The following is a 27,766-nucleotide window of genomic DNA, read 5'->3' as shown; positions in this document are numbered from 1 at the left end:
GAAAACTACCTCTGGAAATTCTGTTATCATGGTTCTAGGATCAGCTCTGGGAATCAATATTCCTTAAAATCTCCCTATCTGATTATAATGTGTAGCCGAGAGAGGGATCCACTGAGTTAATTAATGGACACGTTTTTCTTTAAGATTTTATTTATTTATTTGACAGAGAGAGATCACAAGTAGGCAGAGAGGCAGGCAGAGAGAGGGAAGGAAGCAGGCTCACCGCTGAGCAAAGAGCCCGATGCGGGGCTCGATCCCAGGACCCTGAGATCATGACCTGAGCTGAAGGCAGAGGCTTAACCCACTGAGCCGCCCAAGTGCTCCAATGGACACTTTTACAAGATCTTTTTGATCTTATTTGATTTTAAAGAGGAGCAAATTATTTCATAGCTTTTCCCTCCCTTTTACTGGGTTAAATAGGAATTACTATGCATTCAATAGCTTTTTTTGGGTCAAGTAACAGTGTAAAAATTTAAACTCCTACCAGATCATCCCTGCGTGGTAAGATTATTAGAGTGGTTAATTTTTTTTTTCTAAGATTTTATTTATTAGGTACCTGGGTGGCTCAGTTGGCTAAGCATCTGCCTTTGGCTCAGGTCATGATCCCAAGGTCTTGGGATCAAGTCCCACATTGGGCTCCCTGCTCCTTGGGGAGGCTGCCTATCCTTCTGCCCCTCCCTCCACTTGTTCTCTGTCTCTCAAATAAATAAATCTTTTTAAAAAGATTTTATTTATTTATTTAATTTTTAAAAGATTTTATTTATTTGAGAAAGAGAATAAGCAAGGGGAAGGGCAGATGGAGAGGGAGAAGCAGGCTCCCCAAGGAGAAGCATGCTCCCCCATGAACAGAGAGCCCAATGCAGGGCTTGATCCCAGAACCCTGGGATCATGATCTGACCCAAAGGCATACACTTAACCTACTACGCCACCCAGGCGCCCCTAGAGTGGTTAATTATTTTTAAATAAAGTTCATTTAAAGCTGAATCGTGTTTAATATATTATCTTTTCAATGGTTAGAGAAATTTATTTGTAGTGTGTTTTGCAGCTAGGCAGAACATAATAAGACAAAAGGCTTGTTGGAAACACCTTTGAAACATCTTGTGTTTCAATATATACTTTGTTGAATCAGTGAATGAGTAATGTATGTTCTTAATCTGTTTGCTCCACAGAAGTGTAGTTTTAGGCAGTGTATATAGTTAGGGTCAAGGAAAGAAAGTGGCAAAGTACTGAATTTTGGCAGGAGAAGCTTGTATTGTGGTTATGGAAGGATGGTGTCACAGGTGTTCTCTGTCTTTTCTTGGTATCTTGTGGCTAGTAAGCCTTCTTAACCAAACATGCTATTGAGATTCCATATCTAGTGGCTTTCTACACACGGTATAGATACAAGACAATATTCCTGTAATGTAGGTTAACTCTTAAATTAATAGTTATCTGGTTGTAGAAAGAAAATACATTTATTTTCTATAGACTTACAGGTTATTCCATTTAATTGTTGATAACTGGTATTGGAAAAAAAACTTAAGTATGTGCCCTAACACAGCTGTGACAGCCTGGTAGACTAAGAGGCCATGTTGCCATTTTTTTTCCAGCATTAAAAGAGGATTCACAGAAGCTCAAACACCTTGAAGTGGAAAGCAGTCCATTGCTGATTTCTCGTCCCAACATTGATGTCAACATCAACAACCAGGTATTCATTTCTCCTTCATACACCTGCACACATCTCCAGACCTCCTAGAAATCCCTGCTTTTTCCAAAGCTGATACTTTCTCTTTTCTTTTTCTGGAGAATGTGTGTGTGCTGACTTCTTTCAGACCTATTTCAAAGGCATAATTCTTGGATGTTCAGGAGGAAAGGAGGAAATTCAGGCAGTGATAGGAACTGTGAGGTCATCTTCTGAGTGTTTTCCAATATGCATGCAAGGTGTTGTGGCTACTTTAAACTTATTATTTTGATTTAGCCCATCCTTTTCCTAATTCTGTTGAATAGGTATTGATGTAGTTGAAGGTGACAGCCTTTTAAAATTACAGAAGGATTTGAGACACTTGGGTGGCTCAGTTGGTTGAGCGTCTGACTCTTGGTTTCAGCTCAGGTCATGATCTCAGAGTCCTGGGATCAAACCCTGCACTAAGTGGGGAGTCTGCTTGAGATTGTCTCCTCTCCCTCAGTCCCTTCCCTTTGGCCCCGTACCCCGTGTGCACACTCTATCTCTCTCTCACTCAAATAAATAAAAATTAAATTGCAGAAGGATTTGTTTGAAAAGTAGCTGCTCTGTCATATAAACAGGAAGAGAATGGAACTTGAGATGCTTCAGCTTTGTCCTTCATAACTTTCACCACCCTGTTCCCTTCGAGTTTTAGGTGTGGGGTGCATACCAATTTAACCAATTAAACTTCAGTTAATTGCTTGAGTGTAATTTAAGATTTTTCTTAAATAGCTTATAGGAATAATTAAAGTAAATAGAATGAGATAGAAATAATTCATTGTATCTGCTACTCAATGTCCCTACTAAGTGGAAGAGTAAATTTTAGATAATGATCTAAAGACACCCTTTTTTCCCTATATATAGACAACAGATAACACAGATCTGTTGAATGAATTTTGTTTTGATTTTAAAGAGGAAAAGGGACCAGCTGGTTTGCAGTGTTGTTTCATCCTTGGATAACTAACTGGAATTTCTTCAGAGGCCAGTGTGATGTAAAGAGTGATTTTCTTCTTTCTTGCCATTTTTCAAGCTGTCCTTTGGAATCTGAGTTTTTTTTTTCTTTTTCTGATATATTTTTGCTTAGAAATGTCTTTTAGAAGCTGATTAAATTTCAGACTTTGATTTTCTTTTCTTTCCTTTTTTTTTTTTTTTAAGATTTTAGTTATTTGTCAGAGTGAAATAGCACAAGCAGGGAAGTGGCAGGCAGAGGGAGAAGAAGCTCCCTGCTGAGTAAGGAGCCTGGTGCAGGACTTGATCCCAGGACCCTGGGATCATGACCTGAGCCCAAGGCAGACACTTAGCCGACGAGCCACCCAGGCATCCCAAGACTTTCATTTTCATGACCCCTCAGTATTTTTCAATTGTATTTGTGTGTTTGGTTTCATATTGTCAGTTGTTTTACTATCTCTGTAAGTAGAGGAATACAGGGTCAGGGCAAAAGAGTTAATTGAAAGCTTTAGATGAAAGCTTTAGATGGTTAGCAATTAATGAGGGAAAAATGTAATGGAGGACTGGAATGATCCTAAAGGAGAATGTGACTGGTGAATCTTGGTGGGCATAGGGTGGTGGAAGAGGAGTGATTGTCTGTTACACTGGGAGGGAGTTCATGGAAATCCACTGAACAGTTATGTGTTTCTTTTGTAAAATTCCCTGCGTGTCTCATTATAATATAACTGAGGCTCCAAAGCAGAGAACCTATTCAATTATTCTTGAAGCCTTGAAAAAAGAGGAGTGTGTAGGGTTCAGTGTAGGAAAGGGAGTGTAAGAGTGGCTTAGGTAAAGGACAGTGTGCCATCAAGAAGCAGTCTGGGGTTCACATAACTAGGAGAAATATTAGCTAATATTTAGTGAGAGCCTATTCAATGGCAGGCAGGAACAACAAGAAAGACCTCAGTGTTGTACTAAAAACTAGGAGACGTCTGACCACCTTACCTTATGTCTTTACAACTAGAGTGTTGTATAAAAGTTGATGCATGTTTTATTTATATGACACATTTTTAATCCAGTCTGATTTCTCTACCTCTACAATCAATAGTTCATGTTTGCTTGGGGAATACAAATTAATCTGAATAATCAGCTTTACTAACTAAAGTAATCTTAGGATGAAAAACCTGTAAGTAAAATATATTGTTCTAAAGCAAAGTATCAGTTTTGGATGATCAGCTCTAAGAATTGTATTACTAAGAAGCTTTAAGCCATGTTAGGTTCAGACTAGCACTACTGGCAGCAGAGCTGACTTCAAACTCGTGTTTTGAGAACCCATTTTAGAGGGATCTCATGCCATGTGAGACCTGTGTTACCCCGGATTGATGCAGTCATTTGATTTCCAATACACTGTTGATTTAGCTCTACAAACGTGTTTGCTGTTTACTTTTTATAAGATAAACTAATGAGGGGCACCTGGGTGGTTCAGTCTGTCAGGCACCTGCCTTGGGCTCAGGTCATGATCTCAGGGTCCTGGGATCGAGCCCTGTATCGGGCTCCCTGCTCAGTGGGGAGTCTGCTTCTCCCTCTGCCCCTCATCCTGCTCCTGCTCTCTCTCTCTCTAATAAATAAATAAAATCTTAAAAAAAAAAAACCTTTGTGTATATTTAGTAACAATATAAGGTAAACTGTCTAATCTTCTAAAGCAGAATTCTTAACTTGCAGATCGTGGAACTATTCATGAATAATTATGAGGAGGGCCTTAAACTCTATGAGGAGGGCCTTAAACTCTGTGAAATTGAATACATGTTCTTTGTTTTATTTTTTTAAGATTTTATTTATTTATTTGACAGAGAGCGCAAGTTAAGTAGAGCAGCAGGCAGAGGCAGGAGGAGAGGGAAAAGCAAACTCTCTGATGAGCAGGGAGCCCAATGCAGGGCTTTATCCCAGGACCCTGAGATTAAGACCAGAGCCAAAGGCAGATAGTTAACTGACCGAGCCACCCAGGTGCCCCTTGAATACATATACTTGTCATTGATTCATTTATATATTTTTTCTGAAAAGTATATCCTTATTTTGTTAAATTCTCAAAAGGGTCCGTGATTCAAAAAAAGAATGAACCATCACCAACCTTAAAACAGCTCCTTAAATCTCTCCAAGGTACTAAAAAGAACTTTACTTTGGTTAAAAGGTTCATGTATATATTTTTTAATCCAATCATTTCAGTGTTGGATCTCTCAAAATTAGGACCTCTTATAAGAATGTACCATGTTTCTTGTAGATTTTACTGTTTACACTATTCACCTTGGTTGTTTGACTAAGTGCCCTTCTGATAGATGTTCACATTTCCCAGCCAAGATTGTTTTAAGAGTGGTTTCAGGTCTGCATCTGGTGGCATTCTGCCTGGAACGTAGGCAAACTTCAGACCAACTTTAACACCTCTCACCTAAGTTCTCCTGAAAGCTGACTCTGACAGCCAGGACTACTCTCCAGTAGAGTTGGAGTAGCCACAGTCATTTCAGTTCAGGTCTCATTTGGGGTATTTAATGCTTTTAATGCTTTTAAAGGTATTTAATCCTTTTAATGCTTTTAGTTATCTGTTTGCCACATTTTGGCCATCCAAGGCAGTCATATCAGCAGCATAGTAACTGGCTGCCACTGGAATTATGTGCTATAATAAAATAAAGTGAAAATATTTTAAAGCTGTTAAACTCAACTTGTTTATGTACTCATACATCATAATTGTAGAAAATAGATTTAAAGAAGTAGGAAAATTTAAGTCTTCATTATTCACTACTAAGAGATAACTACAGTTAACATTTTTTTTAAAAGATTTTATTTATTTATTTGGCAGACAAAGTTCACAAGTAGGCAGAGAGGCAGGCAGAGAGGGGGGGAAGCAGGCTCTCTGCTGAGCAGAGAGCCTGATGCAGGGCTCGATCCCAGGACCCCGAGATCATGACCTGAGCCGAAGGCAGAGGCTTAACCCAATGAGCCACCCAGGTGCCCTGACACTTCGTTTTAAAACAAGTCAATTATAAATGTCTTTCTTTATTTTGAGGACATATTATAGACAGTAGTTAACTTGCGTCATCACTGTGTTTACTCAGTTACCTGTTGGATGTTTAGATTATTGCTAATTTTCACTGTCATCATCAGTGCTGTGACAAACAACCTTCTAAATAAATATCTGCCATCATCTGATTATTTTCTTGGGAAGGAAGTAGTAGGTTAAAGTACAGGCAATTTTAAAGCCTTTATGCTTTTGCAAAAATTGAAAGATGGTACCAATTTATGCTTTTACCTGTGATATGTGTGTTCAATTACTTTTTTTTTAAAAAAGCTTTTACTTATTTATGACTGAGAGAGCGAGAGAAGGAACACAGGTATGGGGGAGTTGCATAGGGAGAAGCTGGCTCCCCACTGATCAGGGAGCCCGATAATGGGCCTCAATCCTGGGACCCTGAGATCATGACCTGAGCCAAAGGCAGATGCTTTACAACTGAGACACCCAGACACCCCTGTGTGTTGAATTCTTGTTTATGTTTGGAATATAGACAGAAAAAGAAATCTCTGCTTATGTCAAGAGGCAGGTTGCTCTGAGAATCCTATAATGTCAAATATAAACAATTAACAAGTAATTTCAACTCTGAAACATAATTGACTCTGAAAAGAAAATGTCAAAGTATTTGAATTAGCCATGATTTTTCTTTATTGAGATATAATTGACAAATAAAATTGTAATATATTTAAGGAATACAACATGATGATTTGATATACATATACATTGTGAAATGATTTCTACAGTTGAATTAATATGCCCGTTACCTCATATAGTTACCTTTTTGGTTTCTTTTGGGTTTTGGTGAGAATGCTTAAGATCTACTCTCTAAACAAATTTCAAGTATACGGAACAGGTGATTAGCTATAGCCACCATGCTATATATTAGGTCCTCAGAATTTAATTCATGTTATAACTGGAAATTTGTACCTTTTTACTAGGCTTTACCTATTTCCCCATCCCCAAACCCCTGGCAACCACCATTCTACTTTCTGTTTCTGAGTTGGATTTTTTTTTATTAATTTCCACATGTAAGTAATACCATGCAGTATTTGTCATTCTCTGACTTGTTTCACTTAGCATAATGCCCTCCAGCTTCATCCATGTTGTTGTAAATGGCAGAGTTTCCTTCTTTTTTTAAATTGAAGTATAGTTGACGTGCAATCTTATATTAGTTTCAAATGTATGGCAGTGATTCTATAATTACATGCATTATGAAATGCTCACCATAAGTGTAGTTACTGTCACAGTACAAAGTCATTATAATATTTGACTATGCTCCCTATGCTAAGATTTCCTTGTTTTTAAAGGTAAATAATATTCCATATAAACATTTACACTCACCACATTTTTAATCCATCATCCTTCCATGGATGTTTATGTTGTTTCCATATCTTGGCTACTACACATAATACTGTAGTGAACATGGGAGGGCAGAAATCTCTTCAGAATTATAATTTTGTTTCCTTTGAATATATGCCCAGAAGTGGGATTGCTGGATTATACCATATGAACTACCTATAATTGAAAAAGGACCTAGGGACTTCCTGCAATTAATAGGAATCATTCTCAAGACTAGGCAGTCACAGGCATTAGAGTTTAGTCCAAAGCGGTGGTTCTTAGAATCACATAAGGAAGCTCCTTCAACATTCAGATTTTAGGGTTCCACACAGAGGCAGATGTGCGGAAACCACACTGAGAAACACCAAATCAGAATAAGCACATTAATTAAATCTTTCAAATCTGAAAGAATGGCATAGTGTGTAATCCCATACATGGCAGCTAACCTGTTTTACAGAACAAAAGCTGTGTCTAAGACTAAGAAAATGTTTAGAGTGAGTTTGTTGTTTAGACCAGCCTTAAATATCAAGCACAGTAATAATAGTGATAAAGTGTTGTTGTTGTTGCCACTCAAGTTAAGTATCATTTGTAGTGCAGATAATTTAAAGTACATTTTTTTTAAGAAGGCTCCATGCCAAGCGCGGAGCCCAGTGTGGCGCTTAAACTCACCATCAGAAATGAGATCAAGAGCCGTATGCTTAACCAAGTGAGCCATCCAGGAGCCCTTAACCTTCTTAATTTGCTTTGTTCCATTTATTTCTTTTCATAATGGTTTATTTATAATGTTTTTGTTGTGACCTTCACTGACTGGACTTGTGCTTTGTTCTGTCATTTTCGTACTCTATACCTGAGAGGGATTGTTTGTGGCTAAGTAACATAATTCTAAACAAAATCATCTACCTGGTGACAGCTCCAGAAGTGCAGTGATTAGCCTGTGTAGGGCCTAACCTAAAATCAGTTGAATTACAGCAAACAGCTCATGTTTTCCATGTACGATTTCATTCAAGCATTTGTCCTGAATGATGTAGTCAGTTATTCAGTTGCTTTAAAGAGAGAAAATTGGGCTTGATGATTTCTAGAGACCCCTACCAATTCATATTTCATGTTTGTGATTATTGTGCCTTAGTTTGAAACTGCATGTGGGAGGTGACTATTCTTGGACTAGGACAGGACTATTTAAGACACGTGATTTCCTGGTTGTCTGAATATGAACTTTCATCAGCACCTTTCCTATTTCCATATAGCTATAGTCCATCAGAGTTGCTTACAGTATATTTTTAATATCTAGGAGGAGGTGGTGAAATTGACTGAGAAATGTCTTAATAATGCCATTGAGAGTCCAGGATTGAATGCCAGAAGAGTTCCTCCTGACTTGAAGAGTAACATTTTGAAGGCTCAAGTAGAAGCAGTGCATAAGGTAAGCTGCCTTTATTTATTTATTTATTTATTTATTTATTTATTGACATCAGGTCTGTTTTCTTTTTTTTTTTTTTAATTATTTTTATTAACATATAATGTATTATTTGCCCCAGGGTAGAGGTCTGTGAATCATCAGGCTGACACATTTCACAGCACTCACCGTAGCACATACCCTCCCCAATGTCCATAATGGTAAGCTGCCTTTAATGGGGATAGTCCTGATGAAGGGAAAAAAACAGCGGAGAGACCCAAAGACATGATCTAGCTAGTGATTAGAGATAGAGAGTAGTACCCATACACACCTCAAGATGGCAGAATGCCTTCCTGAGTCTCAGTACAAGCTAGATTAAGAGGGGACAGTCATGGGATAAAAAGTTGAAAGTAAAGACCCTCTAGGGCATAAGAAGTTGTTTTTTCTTTTTAAGTCAAATTCCTATAGAAGTGAGTCTCTAATCTTTGCCGCTTTTATAGCCAGAAAAACTAATGACTTTGAGGTTCTTATCAACACTAAGTCTGTGGTTTTAGGTCTTTCTTGAGCAATCTGCTATTCCCCACCACCCATCTGCCCTCAGGTTGGCAGAGTTGTGTGTCACAAGAGTGACAGTTACAGGGTGAAGGAGTTGGCTGTGACATTGTGAAGGATGCAGTGGGGAAGGACCAGCCCCCATGAAGTTTATGGCATCCATCTTCTCCAAAGTCAGTTTTTCCTTGGTGCTCCCTAACTTTCAGACTTATCCTCCATAGTAAAATCAAAACAGAATTCCTTCTCACTAAATCACATTCTCAACTAGAATTTCAAAATATCCTGTTGTTGAGAAGATGCACTTTATCCACTCTGTCCCCAAGCACAAGCCTTGAAGGGAACCTGAAATGATTTGCAGAATATTGTTCATGCTTTAGTTATCTATCCTCTCCCCCCAAGTATAAACCTAAGACATAATATTTGCCTGTAAAAGTAAATGTAAAATATGACAGTACAGGCTCTGGAATCAGACAACTTGAATTTGAATCCCATTTCTAGTCTACCACAAACTAGGGTTGTGAGTTGGCAAGTTAGTTTCTCTGAGCCTCAATTTAATTATGTTTATAGTACCTACCTTAAGGTGGTTTACAAGGATAAGATAATATAATGTAAAGGACATGGATCATAAAGAGTGTTTAACTGTTGAAATCCCCAATGTTGAAGCCGCATGTTGTATTAGCAGTAGTAATTGTTGTCACTGCCTTACATTTCATTTACACTTGGATTTTTCTTGACTTGAGCAAGAAAAAAATAACTTGAATGACCCTAAAATAAGGAGATTTCATTTTATAGTTAGAAACCTTCCCATGAAGAAAAGTCCAGGACCTGATGCCTTCATTGTTGAAATCTACTGAGCTTTTAAGGAAGAAATAAGAGTTCCACACTAACTCTTTCAGAAAATAGAAGAGGAGGGAGCACTTCCCACCTCATTTACTGATACTCGTATTACCCTAGTACCAAAGCCAGAAAAAGATTTCATATGAAAAGAAACCATAGACCAATACCCCTCTTGTATATAGATTCAAAAATCCTTAATAGACCAAGTAGCATTTACCTCAGGAAAAAAGTTGGTTTATCCTTCAAAAACCACTACAGTTCACCATATTAAAAAGTAAATTAATTCATATGGAAAAGGCATTTCATAGAAATCAGTACCCATTTGTGATAAATGCTCACAGCAAACTGGAAACAGAATGGGGCTTCTTAAGCCTAATAAAGGGCATCAGTGAAAAAAATCTACAGCTAGCATCACACTTCATGCTGAAAAACACATTCATGGCCAGTATTAAGAATTGACCATGCCTGTGTTGGCAGTGATGGAGCTTTTGCAGGGCACACGGCTGGTAAGAATATAAAATGTTATATAAGCACTTTTTTTTTTAAAGATTTTATTTATTTGTCAGAGAGAGTGAGCACAGGCAGACAGAGAGGCAGGCAGAGGGAGAAGCAGGCTCCCCGCTGAGCAAGGAGCCTGATGTGGGACTCGATCCCAGGACCCTGGGATCATGACCTGAGCCGAAGGCAGCCGCTTAACCAACTGAGCCACCCAGGCGTCCCATTATATAAGCGCTTTAAGAAGAATTTGGTGATGTTTTAAACATATACTTCCCACATGACCACGCAGGTCCACTCTGAGGTATTTACCCAAGAGAAATAAAAACATAGGTTCACACAGATGATAGTACACGAGTCTTCCTAGCAGCATTATTTGAAATAGGTAGAAACTAGAAACAACCCAAATGTCCATCAGCAGGTAAACATAAACAAATTGTGGTATATCTTTTCATTGGAATGCTTCTCAGCACATGAATTGGTGATACATGCAGCACCATGGGCGAATCTCAAAAACATCATGTCATTCTAAAGAGATAGACACTAAAAAGGTAGGTATTTTGATTCCATTTACATGAAACTATACGACGTAATGCTCACTGTTTGCCATGTGTAAGGGTTTTTGATGAGGTTGCATTGGCCAGAAGGGAATGTTGTGGGGGTAGTGAAAATGTTGCACATGGTGACTTTGGCATTGGTTATGCACCTCTGTATTTTTCAGAATTCATCAAACCCTATATTAAAAATGTGTGCGTTTTATTGTATGTAAATGATACTGCAATAAAATTAAAGGAAAAAAGTGATCCCTTCAGAAAAATATTTTAGAATTTCCTCTTAACATATTCCTTGTGTTCAGGAAAAAATAAAAAGCCAAATACACTGCTTAACATCTCTTTTTTCTTTTCATCATGTAAATTCCTAAAATTTTGGCATTGACTCTTTTGGGATTCTGTACATATTGACTAACACATCATGGTGTTTTAAATTTAAGTGAGAGCTGTCTAGTACAGGGTGTGAATTTGTGTGCTGTTGAAGTGGAAGCGTGGATCATTAATTTGGGTGTGGGATGGGGCTGTAATAGGTATAGTATGGATACTTCCATGGACAAGGTATGATTACCTCTAGAAGTGAAGCAAAGTGTTATTTTTGTTCTTACTGGAAAGAAGTATAAATTCCTTGTTACTTTAGTATCCTCAACAAGTATTTAATTTTTTTATGATTTCATTTTCTTAGGTTACAAGAGAAGATAGCTTAAGTCATAAAAACACCAGTGTTCAGGATGCTTCCACAAACAGGTACAGTTCTGGGTTAGACAGAATTAAATTGATGTTTTTCTCCTCTTCACTTTTCTTTTTTGGTCTGTTTTCCTCTTCTCCAGTGTATCACCACATAATTGCAGGCTATTTGAAAGATAGCTTGAATTCACTCTTCTGTCCATTACTTAGCTGCTTACTACCTAGTTTTAGATTATCTGGAGGTACTTCTAATTTGTCTCTCTGCATTCTCATTCTTTTACTGAATCAAACTGTAGAGCACAAGCAATCTTTAAAGGTAGTTTTAATCTTATACATGGTGTGGGATGTATATTATTTCTCTTAATTCTAGTGCCATCCTGTTATCGCAGTGGCCTTGTTCTTACCAACTTTCTTATTATGGGCCCTCACACTATTGGAGCAAATTTATTTGCTGTTCTCTCCAAGTCCCTTCTGCCTCACTTTTCTTTAATGAGTATTAGGCCATTTATTTGCCTTGCTAGGCTTTTATCCCCTGCTCTGTGCCAGTTTGTTTTTGGTCATCACTGTGTATCCAGTGATCTCTGCTTTGTCAGTGCTAAACATTGTTGAATGAATGAATGCTGTTCCTCTTCCCGTTATTTAAAATGTATTCAGTGAGGGATTTCCTGATTAATCATACTCCGTTCCAGATACTGTAACCAAAATAGCCCTTAAGCATATAGCATGCTTTGTATATACAACTTTATAGTTAGTATTCAGCAAACAAGCTAATTGATGATCAGGGTAAAACTGGAATTAAAATTTAACTTTTTCACTAATTTCAGTAAATCAGTTGGCCCACAATATTTTTATTAGAGCTTTTTAGAACTTCATCAAAAAAATTTTTTTTCTTTTTCTTTTTCTTTTCGTTTCTTTCTTTCTTTTTTTTTTTTTTTTTGCCAATAAGAGGATAATGGGGTTAGAGGTCTGCCCAGTTCATCGACCTCTTAAAACTGGAAAGAACCTAGAATGTTCTCCAACTTCTAGGTTTGCTTTTCTAAATGGCTATTGATGTTTCCCCATAGGACTTGAAATGTATTCTTTTATTTATTTATTTATTTATTTATTTATTTATTTATTTAACGGAGAGAGAAATCACAAGTAGGCCGAGAGGCAGGCAGAGAGAGGGGAAGCAGGCTCCCTGCTAAGCAGAGAGCCTAATGCGGGGCTCAGTCTGAGGACCCTGAGATCATGACCTGAGCTGAAGGCAGAGGCTTAACCCACTGAGACACCCAGGCACCCCTGAAATGTGTTCTTTAAGTTCTTGTTTAAACTTGGGTCTATTTCTGGACCTTTTACTTTTCTGTTAATCTTTTCTGTAGTCTGTTTTGTTCCAGTGCTGTACAACACTTTCAAGAAATTACTGTACCCTTTTTTTATTGATACCTTTTGTTTATTTATTTGAGAGAGAACTAGAGAGAGCACAAGCAGGAGGAGCAGAGGGGTAAGTAGGCTCCGTGCTGGGCAGGGAGCCCTTTTCGGGGCTCAATCCTAGGACCCTAGGATCATGATCTGAGTTGAAAGGCAGCTGCTTAACTGACTGAGCCATCCAGGTGCCCCTACTGTACCCCCTTTTAAAAAAGGAAATATTTCAGGCACAGAGGAAACTGTGGAGATTATATATTGGCTGTTTACCAAATATCAAGCTTTGTAATATCTTGCAAGCTTTGTAATATCATACAATACTACATTTTGCTGTAGTTGATTTAGACCATCTTTATCTTTTTTATTAAGTTGTAATTCCCATACCATAATGTTTTCCCTTTATAAGTATACAATTCAGTGCTTTTTAATACACTGACAGTTTTGTACCATTACCACTGTCTAATTCCATAATATCTGTATCCTCTAAAAGAAACATCACACCCATTGCAGTCTCTCCACATACTAGATTTGCCTACTCTGGACAGTTCGTATCAGTGGAATCACATAATATGTGGCCTTTCATATCTGACTACTTTCATTTAACATAATGTTTTCATGGTTGATCCATATTGTATCATGTATTTGTACTTCACTTCTCTTTAGGGCTGAATAATATTCCATTTTATTAGATATTCCACATTTTGTTTATCCTTATATGAATTGATGGACATTTCTGTTGTTCCCACTTTTTGACTGTTACACTATGCTATGAACATTCACATACAAGAATTTTTGTAGACATGCTTTCAATTCTCTATATACCCAGGAGGGTGATTGCTGAGTTAATCATGTAGTAACTCTGTGTTTAACTTTTTGAGGAATTGCCAAACTGTCTTCCAAAACAACTACAACAGTTTCAGTTCCTACACCACCTTTCCAATGCTCATTATTCTCCATGTTTAAAATTACAGCCATCCTAGAGAGTATGAAGCGTGTCTCATTGTGGTTTTGATTTTCATTTACCAAAATGAGATTGAGTTGATGAATATTGAATATCTTTTCTACTTTGGAGAAACATCTATTCAGATCATTTATTTTTATATTAGCAGCTTTATTGGGATAAAATTTAAATACTGTGTGATTCACCCATTGGAAGTATATAATTCAGTGTTTTTTTGTTTTGATGTATCTGAATTTTTAAAAAACCCATATTCCCTTCATTTTAACTACATAAGTCAGTCACAGTTTATTCATTCTTTTATTAATGGGCCATATTGTTCCAAATTAATGTTGTACATGTTCTTCCTTATACATGTTGTGAGGATTTTTTTAGGGTGTATACCTGGGAGTGAAATTGCTGGGTCATGACTGAGCAGAATGGCTGCAGAAACTTTTCATCTCCTTCTTCCTGTTTTTTGCAGAAGTGTAAATTGTATGTGACTAATCTTTTCTTGAAGGGTTGGGAGAATTTGTTGTAAGACATACTTCACTCCTGTTATTGTTCACTTTTTCTTATGTTGAGTCCTTTCCTCTGAGCTGTTGCTTCTTTCTGAAGCACAAAGTTATTTTTTCTCTCTTTTACATTTTACTGCTTATTCTTCAAGTTCTGCATTTTCATTACTGTCTAAGAATAGGTTTTTAAAAAAAAAATTTAGTATTCAAGGTGGCCTTTCAATCTGAAGACATATATGGGTCTTTTTTCATTTCCGGAAAATCATAAGCCATTATCTTTTTGAATGTCAGGTATCTATTAGTTGAAACATCATGATCATTTCTGTTTCTCATAACTATCCCTTCTTATTTTTCATCTCTTTGCCTCTTTTTGCCTCATTGTTATGGGTCCTAGCTTCCACCTCACTAACTATGTCTGACTTTTTCAATCTAGGATATATTTCTCATTTTTTCTTATTCTCCTTGTAGGCTTCAGGACCTGCTCCTAATTACACACTTTTCAGCCGTATTAGGAAGGACTGGGATTTCCTTCTTGATGTGTTACCTTGGTGAATGATGGCCTTTTGGCTCTAGATTCCCCCCATTTCCTCCCTGGTGTTGAAGCCATCTGTAAAACTGCTCCTGTTCCTGTTATTCTTACCTGGGATTAGACACTGTTGTAATTCCCACTGGCAGGCCTAGTAACAGATTCTCTGGCATATACCTCTCACCTGGCTAGTCCTGTTGTACTATCTGGACCACTCTAGGTGTTGCTTCTGCCTTCTACAGCAGAGTGTCCAGCCTGTGTCATTAGATGGTGGCTTCTTCCTATGGTTTTCTGACTATTCTCCCATATCTCAGGTATTCTGGTTAGTTTTTAGTCCACTGAGCTTTCCCATTCATGTATTTGATGACAGCTTTTAAAAATCATTCAGTTTGATCTATCTTGTTTGTGTATCTTTCTTTTTAAAATAAATCTTCTATGAACTTTCAGTGAGATTTAGTAGGGAAGCAAAATAGTCTACCATTTTGATCCATCTGTGAATGAGCCTGGTGTGGATATGAAAACTGTTACATGGTGGGTGGAAAAGGGTCTCACATATGAATGTAACACTAACTGCTGTCATGCTCCTCAAAGATTGTTACTTCTTTTTCCTCTATATGAATTATTGCTCTTCTTTCTGAAGTCCTTTCTTTGAACATGTTCCCTATGCCTGTATAGGTGCTCCATGATGTGAATTTATCTTTTTCTTCCAGTGCTGTATTAAATGAGAATAATGTGCCCTTCCCTGAAGATTCTCTTGCTCTGATGCATACCACACCTGCAGCAAATGGTTCTGTTCTTAAGGTAACGGATACTTGGCTTTGAAAGTTTCTGCGAAGACCATATTGAATTGAGTCCTGTGGTATAACCACAGATGTTGGTGATTTCTGACTGACACCAGAACTTAAGCTGTGAGAAAAGCATTGAGCTTCAGTTCTCTGGAGAGACTCCCATTGTCAAAATTTTTCACAAGAGTATCTCAGGGCTTCTTCAGTTTTTCTGTTAGGTGTTGGTCTTTTTGTTTTAGGTGATCTTTGTATTTTTCGTTTTTTGAGGCTGGCTATACCTCCCTAGTGTCTCAAACACTAGATGGCATGTAGTAGGCATTAAATAAATAATGATTGCTTGAAACATCAGCACCCTATCATTGTGTTGTAGTATAACCAGCTTGTCATAGCCCCTGCTTTTCTGCCCCTTGTCACGCTCTTACCAGTCCAGAAATCATAGAAACCTAGTTCATTGCCCATTGAATGTTTTAATTTGCAAGTTAAATGAAAAATTACCCTTATAAATGAATGTTTACCATTTTGCTCTTTAACCACATAAATGCATTAACTGTAGTAATTTGTCAAATATTTCATAAAATGAAGAAGTTAGGAATCACCCGTATTCCTGCTATCCAAAGACTTATAATTGAGATTTAGGTGTATAATTTTTAGACTTTTGGGTTTAAAAAAATCCAACTTAAAATATCTTCAGTCAGGAGCTTCCTTTCTGCTAATTAAAATCCTAAAAAGATACATTGACATCTTTGATCATTGAAATTAAGTGAAATCTGAAATTTTTTTGGAACAGAGCGGGTCATTTAATTCAGAGATTTATTGCATATTATAATATGTACCAGATAGCATGCTAGTCTCAAAAATTCAAAGTCTAAACATGGACTCTTTTTTCAGAATGCTTACATTCCATTGAGAGAGTGAATTTTAATACATTATGGGAGAGATAAATACATGCTGTTTGGGGGCACTCAGGCCACAGGTGGGAGGTGGTGGCAGAAGAGGAGGGAGTTGTGAGACGGGAGAGACAATTTTTTTTTTTTTAAGAACAATTTTTTTCTACCTGCGATTAAAATTAAGTGGAATGTTGAGACATAAGTAGGAGATCGACCACAGCCTGAAGACAGAGAGATGGAAATAGGACTGTATAAATGAAGGGCCTTTTCTGTAATGTGTACTATACCCTAGATACTTACTTTTCTTATCTCCAGTTTGGAATTTTATCTTTTATTATCTTTAAATTCTTCCTATTGACCTACCTTCTCTCTCTCTCTCTTTGTTTTTCTGTAATACAGAGACCCATCTTCCATTAGGTGCTTCAAATACTAATTAAAAAGTAATTGATTAACATGTATGGGGGAAGTTCATATTGTACTCTTTTTCAAACAGTGAAGTACCAGTACCTCTGGATAAAGAGGTCTTTGGAATTTAGGCATCTTCTTTACTTACTGTCTCCTGTGCTGAAACTTTTATCTCTCTCTTCCAGTCTAAGAGCTAAGAGGCAGAACAGTCCTTTTTTTTTTTTTTTTAAAGATTTTATTGATTTATTTATTTGACAGAGAGAGGGAGAGAGAGAACACAAGCAAGGGGGAGCAGCAGTTGGAGGGAGAGGGAGAAGCGGGGCTTCCCACGGAGCAGAGAGCCTGATGTGGGGCTCCATCCCAGGACCTTGGGATCATGACTTGAGCTGAAGGCAGACGCTTAACCAACTGAGCCACCCAGGCACCCCAAGCCAAAATAGTCTTAACCCTCCCTGAGTTTTATCTCACCAAAAAGAGTAGCGCTATGAAAATTCCCATAACAGTTTTTTTTTTTTTTTAAGATTTTATTTATTTGAGAGAGAGAGGGCACAAGTTGGGCAGAGGGCCAGAGGCAGAGGGAGAAGCAGACTCTCCACCGAGCAGGGAGCTCAGTGTGGGACTCGGTCCCAGGATCCTGAGATCATAACCGGAGCTGAAGGCAGATGCTTAACTGACTAAGCCACCCAGGTGACCTCCATAACACTTTAGCTTTCTCAGCTTCTGGTTTTGGTCTAGGTTCCCCTCCAAGCAAAGTGGAATCACTATAATAACCATGATTCCTGAGTATCCCTGTTGGTTTAAAGGTTAACACCAACAAAGGCTGGGTCAGAATTATAAGTTGAGAGGATATGGAAAAAATTTAGTTTGATGATTAATGAGTCATTCAACAGCTATAAATATTTTATCATTCATAGGATGCCACAGATGAATTGGATGCCTTGCTTTTATCGCTAACTGAGAATCTAATGGACCACACAGTCCCACCTCAGGTAAATAGCTTTAAAACAGCAAGTTGAAAAGGAATTTCTGTTTTGAAAAATATTCCTGCTACATTCCAATTTTTGCCTTTTTAACCATATAGTAAAACTGTTCATTTAAGAGGTCATATTTCAGTAACCACTTAGCCTTGCCTTTCTATTAAAATTTCACCAGTTTAAATTTATGTGTCACTGTATAGTAGTAACCACATGTTACTGTAAGCCTATTTGTAATCCAACACTGTATTAAGTAACGTAAGGAAGTATATGGGGATAAACATAAAGAATTTGAAACAATAAGGACATAGAGCATAAGAGTGGTGGGCATTGAAAGTATGGCTTGTTATTGCAGTATAGGAGATAGTGTGTGTTGGGTACTGTGACCAAATTATAATACAAATAAGAAACAATGCTTTCCCTCCAGAGACTTATTATATAGTTGAGATGAAAGATGTACAAATTCAGTGTGTGTTATGAGTAATATGACAAGAATTGCTGTGGGAACTAGATGTCATTTTGAAGACTTGGAAGTACAGATGGTACTTTCTCTGGACCTGAATGTTTGCTTAGATCATTAGTTCTTAAACTTGGGTGTGTATCAGAATCACCTGGAGAGTGTATTAAAACACAGATTGCCAGGCTCCACCTTCAGAGTTTGTGATTTGGTTGGGGGGAGGGGGGCGGTGGTAGTTAAGGCCTGAGAAGTTGCATTTCTAACATGTTCCTGGTAATGCTGATGTGGTCTTTTGGCAACCACTAGCTTAGATGAGTAAACAGAAACTTTACCAAAGGATAAGGATCATAAGTCTGGAAAAGTGAGCAGGCTGAAGACAAAAGGGATAGTGTCAGTGTTGAGCCATGATAATCCTTTATAAAGATAAAAGAAGTAACTTCAAAGATTAACGCAAGATGGCCTAAAGCCCAGAGAAGGACTTCCTGGGGCCTAACTCAGAACCTTACTCCATGTGCACTCTATCGTAAGTGGATACGGTGATGAAAATCATTGATTTTTAATTTTTTTATTTTTTAAAGATTTTATTTATTTGATAGACCAAGATCACAAGTAGGCAGAGAGGCAAGCAGAGAGAGAGAGGGGGGCAAGCAGGCTCCCTGCTGAGCAGAGAGCCGGATGTGGGACTCCATCCTAGGACTCTGGGATCATGACCTGAGCCGAAGGCAGAGGCTTTAACTCACTGAGCCACCCAGGCGCCCCTAAACAACTTTTTTATATCACTGATATGTTTTCCCTTTCCTGCAAATTTAGAATGCTGCTTTTGTTTTAAATCAAAATCTAGAATATCACATACTTTAGATTCTGCATATTGACTCTCCATTCTGTTACACTTAACAGATTTCTCTGTTATTAGAAATATAACACTCTACGAATAACTTTAGCTTTTTTATTGATTTTGATACAGAGTAAGGCCTGCCAGGCATTATTATGTAGCTGTTTTTTTATTTTTGCTTCTTAATTCTTTCAGAAGATTTTTAGAATAACTTTTTCTGGTCCCACCCCTCCAAAAATCCTTTGGATTTTTATTTGTAAATGCGTTAAATGCATAAGTTTATTTGGGGAAAGAATCGATATATTTATAATAATTTGTATTCTTAGCTTAGACTACAATATTTTTCTCATTCAAGACTTCTGTTTCTATTCTTAAACTTTGTGATTATAATCCCCCCAATATAAGTTCTATACTTTACTATTCTCATTATTTCTAGGTCCTTCCCAATTAGGAGCAATATGAGTGTTTCTTTTTTTTTTTTTTTTAATTTTATTTATTTATTTGTCAGAGAGAGAGAGAGAGTGAGCACAGGCAGACAGAGTGGCAGAGGGAGAAGCAGGCTCCCTGCAGAGCAAGGAGCCCGATGTGGGACTCGATCCCAGGACGCTGGGATCATGACCTGAGCCGAAGGCAGCCGCTTAACCAACTGAGCCACCCAGGCGCCCCAATATGAGTGTTTCTATATGCGTGAATGATAATTAGAGAATGACCTGTATATAAACAGATTTTTTTTTTCTATTTACTTTCTTTGTGCTGTTCATTTGGATTAGTCCCAATCCATTGTTCAGGATGCTACCAAGAAGGCTATGATTATTTGTAATGAACTGAAATGTCAGAAAATAAAATGTTAAACTGGGTGCTGGGTTTGGGGGGTAGGGGAAATCCTATTAATGTTAATAGGACATTAATATTAATATTAATCCTATTAATATGGGACTGAAAGTAGTAGTAGAACATTTTTAAATTAAAGAGATTCTTAAAATTATGACAGTTTCTTAAGTGGTGAGTATGACATCTGTATTGTAGAAGAGGATCTTGGATTCAAAGTGCATGTCAGCTCAGGGGGAGCCATTAAGAACTGTCTCCCTCTACAGTGCATTCCGGAGAAGAAAACATTGTGAGCATGATTATGAAAACAAGTCTTCCCTAAAAGTAAACACATATATAAAATTTATTTTAGGTATCTTCAACATCCATGATCACACCACGGTGGATTGTACCAGTAAGTTAATGATATTTGCAGTTTTTATTTTGGTTACCCTTTCAGAGTAAGGCCTAAAGGATTACCAGAATCTTATTTTTCCTTAAAAATGTGGGTTCATTCTCAAAGTTCTGTTTACTGAACTTAATGGCTTCAAACTAGTGATTTAGTGTTTCTGTTTGTAAAGGCTTAATGCTGCTAATGAAAACAAAAATAAAAATCTAAGGTGGAGTATGTTAAAAAACAAACCAAAACAGCCCATGACCATCAAAATCCTCTTACTTACTACCATAATCATTAGGGAAGGTAGCTTGGAGCTAAACTGCTGATGCCCGAGCCGGTGTCACCTCTGCTCAGGTGTGTCTGTCTCCCTCAGCAGAGCGGTGTCCTTTCCAATGGACTGGCAGGAAGTGGACCATCCTTGGCAGGGAAGGAGGGACATGGTAACAGAGAAGTGATCTCACTGATTTCTCCCCCAGCACCATTCTTGGTGGATGCTGTGACCAGGTGAGGAAATTATTTCTCCATTGCAGTTCTTAGGCATCTGTTAGGAGGAAAAAATAATAAAATTAATATATTTATACCAGTAATGTCAGTTCTTCTTTAACTGAACTTAATTGAAACTGGATAATTTTTTTCCCTATTTAGAATAGTGTTTTTTCTGTTTTCTTGTCTATAACAATTTTCTACATAATCATGAGGTAACCCTTACATATTTTTATGAAGTCTTTGTAAATGTCAACATATTAACAGGCTTATCTTTAAAAATTTATATTAAAATTCATTTATGTCTTTTCCTTTCATTTTTTACTATTACATTGTCCATCTATAAGGTGAAGAGTTATAGATAAGAGTGAGGTCAGATTCCCAAGGTGAAGGCTCTGAGTGAGACACCTTTTACCAATGCCTGTTACAAGTTCATTTCAACATATTGCTTGCCACAAACAGAAGCTAGACTCAAAAAAACCTTTTGTCTGGCGTGTAGTTCTTCAACTCTTCATTGTTAGGACCAAAACTATATATATTTTGCAAAAGATGTACAGCTGCCTTCATTCTCACCTCAGACTTTTCCTGGTGATGTCTGTTTCTCACATCCTCCTGGCGTTGAGAGTGTAGGTCAGTTGAAGTAGATGTTTTCCTAATTAAAGAAGAAATGTCCTCATTAATTGGAAAAGTTATTTGAGCTGGTTAACTTGAGAGGAATGGATAGTTTCATTTTAAAGTTGTTCTCTTATCTCCACAGTCTTCAAAGTAATATAATCACTAACTCAGCAAACACTTATTGAATGTCTGTTATGTACCAGGCATTGATGTTATCTGGTTTGGCAGCACTGAAGATAGCAGTGAACAAAACTGGCATGGGATTTGCCGTAGGGAACTCACAGATAGTTGTCAAATAGCACTGTGTACAGTCTTAATAGGTTATTTTTCTATCCATTTATATGCCTAGTAATTTCCACTGTTAAAATAGAGATTATGTGCAGAGAACCAGGTGATAATGCTTTGTAATTGAGTTTACACAATAAAATATGAGTTCTTAGGACTTCTAAATTAAAAATTACAGATGAAAGAAGCGATTGTCTACATTCCTTCCCAAAACAAAAGTCATAGAGGAATTAAAGAGATCAAAAAGGACAGGTAGAGGTAATGCACCTGAAACTAATATAATGTTAAATGTCAATCAGACTTTAAAAAAAAAAAAGATAAATGAATCAGTGGAATAGAATAGGGTCTAGAAACAAACTCACCCATACACAGTTACCTGATTTGTGAAAAAGGGATGGTGTGGTGCTGTGGGGAAAGGATGGCTTTTTAGTAAATCAGCCAGACAAATTTAATACCCATGTGGGAAAAGATGAATTTTGACCCAACCTCAGACCATACACAAAAATCCATTCTAGATGGATTGCAGATCTAAATGTGAAACATCAGATAATAAAGCTTTTAGAAGAAAATATAAGCAAACATCCTGGAGATCAGGAAATATTTTTTAAACAGGTCAAAAGCTTAAATAGTGGGAAAAAAAATCAATAACTTGGGTTATATCAAGAACTTCTGTTCATTAAAAGAAATGATTTCAAGATCTCCAAAAGGGAAGCCAGAGAGAGAAAATAGTTGCACTTCCTCCCTCCAACCCATTGATCTCCATCTATCTTTCTTTGACAAAGGAAGGAATCTTTTATATGTCTAGAATATATAAATCTCTTATAAATCAATAAGAAAAAAACAGATAAATAGAAAAATTGGCAAGACTTGAAAAGGCAATTCAGAGGGGGATATCCAGATGGTCAATTAGCATACATGACAGTGTGCAACTTGACTAGTCATTGAGGAATACAAATTCAAACCATCATGTAATGACCACTGTATATTACCAGAATTGCTGAAGTGAAAAAGACACCTAGTATCAAGTGTTGGTGAAGGTATGGGGCAACTGGAACTTTTTAAATTGGAATAACCATGTTGGAAATAGGTTTGGCAGTATCTACTAAAGCTGAACATACCCAGTGACTCAGTGATTCTATTATATACATACCTAGTAGAAATATAAATAAATATCTATCAGAGGACATGTAGAAGAATGTTTATAGCAGCTGTATTCATAATAGCCCAAGCTGAAAACTTTCCAAAACCCCATTAATAGTCAACTACATAAATAGCAATATAGATAATTGTGTAAACATAATTATGTTTATTAGTTTGTTGTGTAGCAAATTGCCACATATTTAGCATCTTAAAACAACACACATTTATAATCTCATTTTCTGTGGGTCTAAAGTCTAGACACAGCTTTGTGGAGTCCTCTGCAACTACCACAAGCCCATTAGTTAATGAGTTTCTCTGGTATGTACAGTTTCCAAATGGCAGCCCAGTGCTTCACTTTTAAATATGAATAGGTGCTTTTCTCATAAGTGTGAAGAGAGTCAAAGATTTCCAGAAGTGTGAGGAAAACTTGAAACCAGTAAGCTGAAAAAGAAGCAGGGAGGAAAGAAGGGAACATGAGCATCAGAAACTTCACAAATGATAGTTTCATGAGAGAAGAGATGCTGTATCCATGCAACACTAACAGGAAATGAAAAAGGAAGGAACAGAAACCGCGGTGTTCTTAGAAATGATTAACCATGTTAAGAGTAAAATCCAAAGAATGCGTGGAAGATAAAGTTGAGGAAATCTCCCCAAAAAGTAGAAGAATAAGATGAAAACTGGGACAGAAGAGAAAACTGGAGGATTGGTCCCGGCAGTCCCAATATATATGAATCATTGAAGATCCAGAAAGAAGAATAGAGTAAATAAGAGAAGATTGTCAAAGGAATTGAGATTTCTCAGAAGTACTTTTGTTTTGTTTTGTTTTGTTTTGTTTAAGATTTTATTTATTTGAGAGACAGAGCATGAGCTGGGGGAGAGGGAAAAGCAGACTCCCTGCTGAGCAGGGAGCCTAATATGGGCCTGATCCCAGGATCCTGACATCATGACCTGAGCCAAGGTAAACACTTAAACGACTGAGCTACCCAGGCACCGAAAAGTACTTGAGTTTTTAGATTGAGTGGGCCTGAGTACCCAGCACAAAGAATGAAAGTAGACAATGCCAAGGACCATCATGAAATTTCAGAATATCAGAGTTAAGAGAGAATATGTAAGTCTTCAGAGAGGGAGTAAAAAAGATTACATGAACGGATTGGTAATCAGAATGAACGCATATTTCTCTGAAAGCAGGAAGTTAATGGAGCAATGCCTTTAGAATTCTGGAGGAAAATTATTTTTTACCTAGATGTTTATGTCCAGACTATCAGTGAAGTGTGAGATTAGAATGAGTAGACCTGGAGTTTCTCTAAAATATATACTTCCCATGCGGTCTTACCCAGGCATTTACCTACTGGAGGATGTGTTTCATCAAAACGAGGTGATTGTCCAAGGAGGAAGACCCAGGACCCAGGAAACAGGTATAGGAACTGACCAGGAGGAAGGTAGAGGAAAGTTCTGAGGCAGCAGCTGCCCCACTGATCTAGGAACAATTCTGTACAGATTTGAAGAGGGGGTACAGAGTTCCAAGAAGGATATTGCCAAGAAAAAAACACAAACACGTGGCCTGCCCCAGTTTTTGAAAAATTAAATGACATGTCTGAACGTACTGTGGTGAGATCCATGTTTCTAGATGCAAGCTTAAGGACAAATTAGAAATAAGTACAGAAAATGGAACAAACAGTGAAAAAAAGGAAGCTGTTCTTCAATCCAGGAAGAGCAAATTATAAAAGAAAAAATATGATTATATCAGTTGTGAAAATATTTGCATAATTACAGCAAACACTGAATATTAACATCATGAAAATTGTTCATTTAACTGTGTTGAAAAGGCAAGAAGGAAGGATTAGGAAGCTGGTGAGTGGGCTCTAAGAATGGTAAGCTTTTATAGTCCATGGCAGGAAGTCATTGTAGAAATAGGCCAGTTGGACTTTTGCTAGTTGTACATCAGAATCACCTGGAGTGGTTGTTAAAACACAGCTTAGGGGCTCCTGGGTGGTGCAGTTGGTTGAGGATCCAACTCTTGGTTTCAGCTCAGGTCGTGATCTCAGAATTATGAGCTTGAACCCAGCGTTGGGCTCCACACTCATCACTCAGTGGCTGAGTCTTCTTGAGATTCTTTCTCCCTCTCCCTCTGCCTCTCTCACTCATGCACATGCACTGTGCATGCACTTTCTAAAATAAATAAATCTTTAAAACAAACACAGCTTACTGGGTCCCATCCTCAGAGCCTACTATTCAGTTTGTCTGGGGTGGTACCAAGAATTTGCATTTATAACAAATCCGAGACAACACTTGAAGAAACAGAGATACAGAAAAGTGAAAGAAAATGCCGGGGGGGGGGGGGGGAACCTGTTGAAAGTATTTGTCTCTATGTAGTAGAAATGGAGAGGGCTGTTGCACATGACTGCTGTTTCAGCTATCAAGCTTGTTCGTAGTTTTGACATGTTAAATTCTGTCCTTTGTACTACATATTTTGATATTAAGTTTTAATGAAACCAAGATAGATGATGTTACATCCTTGCCTCAGTTCATGCTCTTCAGCTATGGCAGAGACTCTTGGGTGCTTATGCAAAGCCCACATCCTTTTATTTTTCACATAACTCTGACAAAGCAGTTTAACTAGGTGGGAACTCAGCTACAGCCATCTGGGACTTTCTGTGTAAAGCACAGAACAGTGTTCCCACTGACCTTGGTATATCTTGAGCAGATTTGCTGTCATGCTCACCACAGCACTGTTCTTGCCATTCATAATAATAAACCTGACTCATTAAGAAATGATTAAGTGTTTGGTATGTTTTATTCAAGGCAGTAGAGGAAATTGATATCTTCTAGATTTCATTTCAAGATGAAATAAGTATCATTTATCTAGAAAATTCCCTTCTGTAAATATCTCATTGCTAAATTAGGTGTTGCAGCATAGTCATTTAGGTCTGTAATTTACTCTCAACGTGCTCCACTTAGCACTAGTGAAGAAATGCACATTGCTCCCACCCCAGTGGTTTCACTGAATAATAATCCCTTCTTTCTTCCTTTCAGCTCTCTTCCAACGTTGGCGGAAGAAACAGTCTTGAAGCAAAAGTGTTTACTGACAACTGAGCTCTGAGGGACTGGCTCCTTCTCACCTGTAACTGAAATATTCAGTGCTCTGCAGCTGTCCGTCCTTGAATCCATTTCCGTTGGAATGTTCAGATTCAGGAGCTTGTCCTTACTTGTGAGTAAAAAAGCTCACCTAGATTTGACTTAAACTCAATGAAAAACATTTTCCGTCCAGCTGGAAAGGTTTAATTACACTACATATTTGCCCGAATGAGGGTATCTGGTCTTTACTTTCTATAATTGTATTCAAGTTGTATATTCTGAAACAAGGGAATTCTTTTTCCCTGTTGTTTCTTCGAACTCTTGGCTCCATCTAGTGGTTATAATTGTGCATAACCCCTCCATAACCAGACTGTCTCTGGTAGTCGTTAATAACCTTTTGAAAGTTATTTCTCTCTCTAGTATCAGGATGAGTATCCTTGATCTGAATGCCTGTTAGAGAAGTTCCCCTTATCCATGCAGTACTGGAAATCAGGAGTTTAGGAAATTAATGAGACACCTTGTAGGTAGTTTGAGGCCTAATTGTTTATAATTACTGTAGTACTAAGAGAAGTTTAGAATACAGAAGGTTTTCAGGTGTCTCCCATACTTTTGGCTTCTTACTGGCTATCTTAATACTCCTAAGTTTACGTTAAGGTAAGCTAAACCTTGAGAAGAATACAGAGAAATCAATTGTGCATATTTTGCATCCTGGTTTTGTTTTTTTTTTTTTTTTAAGCCTTGCTTCCCCACAGGAAGCCCTCACATGCACCACACACATACTCTCCAACTTTTCAGGCTGGGTGGAGACAACAGTCACTTCTCCACACTGGCACTGATTTGGATATAGGCTTCATTTCCTTTTAATATGAACTGAATCAATTTAGAACTTATAAACTGAACTAAACAAAACAAAACCAAAATACCAAGACAGAAATAGGGAATTGGGAGTTGAGAGGGTTTTGTTTCTTGAACACCTATGTCTGAAACTGTACTTAGCATACTGTAAGAACTAGTATCTCACCTTACATTAGGAATTTTGTGTTAATTTTAAAAGGTCTCTAGTTCCTAATCACTTTTGGTATTAAAAAAAAATCTGTATGTAAAAGTAGCACATGTGCATATAGAAAATGAAGAAGAGTGTAAAAATAACCTTGCAATCCTGACTTCCAGAAGAACACTTATTTTAGCTTTAAAAATTCAGAATGCAGGAGGTAAACTGCTGTTGCTGTTGGAAGTGAGGATGAGGTAGAAACCATGTTGGTATCATTGTTGTTAATCCCTGTGATCAAGGATTGGTGTCAAATTATACCTCCTGGAATTTGATGTTTAGTTTTCTGCCCTGTATTATATATATAACTGAGTGTTAATTTATGTTGCTCAGCACAAGAGAACATCCAGTTGTGTGATCTTTAAAACTCCATGGTTTGGATTGTCCTGTGTTCCCTGTAGCATAGTCATGTGCTAGGCAAACACACACTAGTGTCTGACTGGAAAGCTCAGGAATTTTAATCTTGTGCTGTTTCCCGGGGAGCTCTGTAGAGTTTGGAAACCACTTTTGCACAGAACAACTTTGCTAAAGGAAAGAAAGTTGGCACTTCTTACTGGCTGCTTCCCCTTAGCCATTGTGCTGAGCTTGTGAATTTCATTGGTGGAACTCTTGCCAATTCTTAATTGTAAAACAAATTTTCTCGCAGCTGTAAGTGAC

At 37.5% G+C, this 27,766-nt stretch overlaps 1 protein-coding gene across 1 annotated transcript in view; it reads left to right on the top strand.

Annotated features, from left to right (window-relative positions):
* EPB41L5 (erythrocyte membrane protein band 4.1 like 5) overlaps positions 1–27,472 on the top strand; it is a 135,610-nt gene extending 108,138 nt beyond the window's left edge. Inside the window, exons 18-25 of the mRNA XM_080798236.1 lie at positions 1,590–1,687; positions 8,317–8,445; positions 11,536–11,597; positions 15,630–15,720; positions 17,911–17,985; positions 20,440–20,481; positions 20,837–20,967; positions 26,020–27,472. Coding sequence (XP_080654362.1) covers positions 1,590–1,687; positions 8,317–8,445; positions 11,536–11,597; positions 15,630–15,720; positions 17,911–17,985; positions 20,440–20,481; positions 20,837–20,967; positions 26,020–26,086 — 695 coding nt within the window. The 3' untranslated portion in view covers positions 26,087–27,472. The remainder of the gene's footprint in view (positions 1–1,589; positions 1,688–8,316; positions 8,446–11,535; positions 11,598–15,629; positions 15,721–17,910; positions 17,986–20,439; positions 20,482–20,836; positions 20,968–26,019) is intronic.
* The last annotated feature ends 294 nt before the right edge of the window (positions 27,473–27,766 follow it).

This window comes from Martes martes (assembly GCF_963455335.1).
Source record: "Martes martes genome assembly, chromosome: 3".
Taxonomy (NCBI): domain Eukaryota; kingdom Metazoa; phylum Chordata; class Mammalia; order Carnivora; family Mustelidae; genus Martes; species Martes martes.
This window is presented reverse-complemented; position numbering and strand designations above follow the sequence as displayed.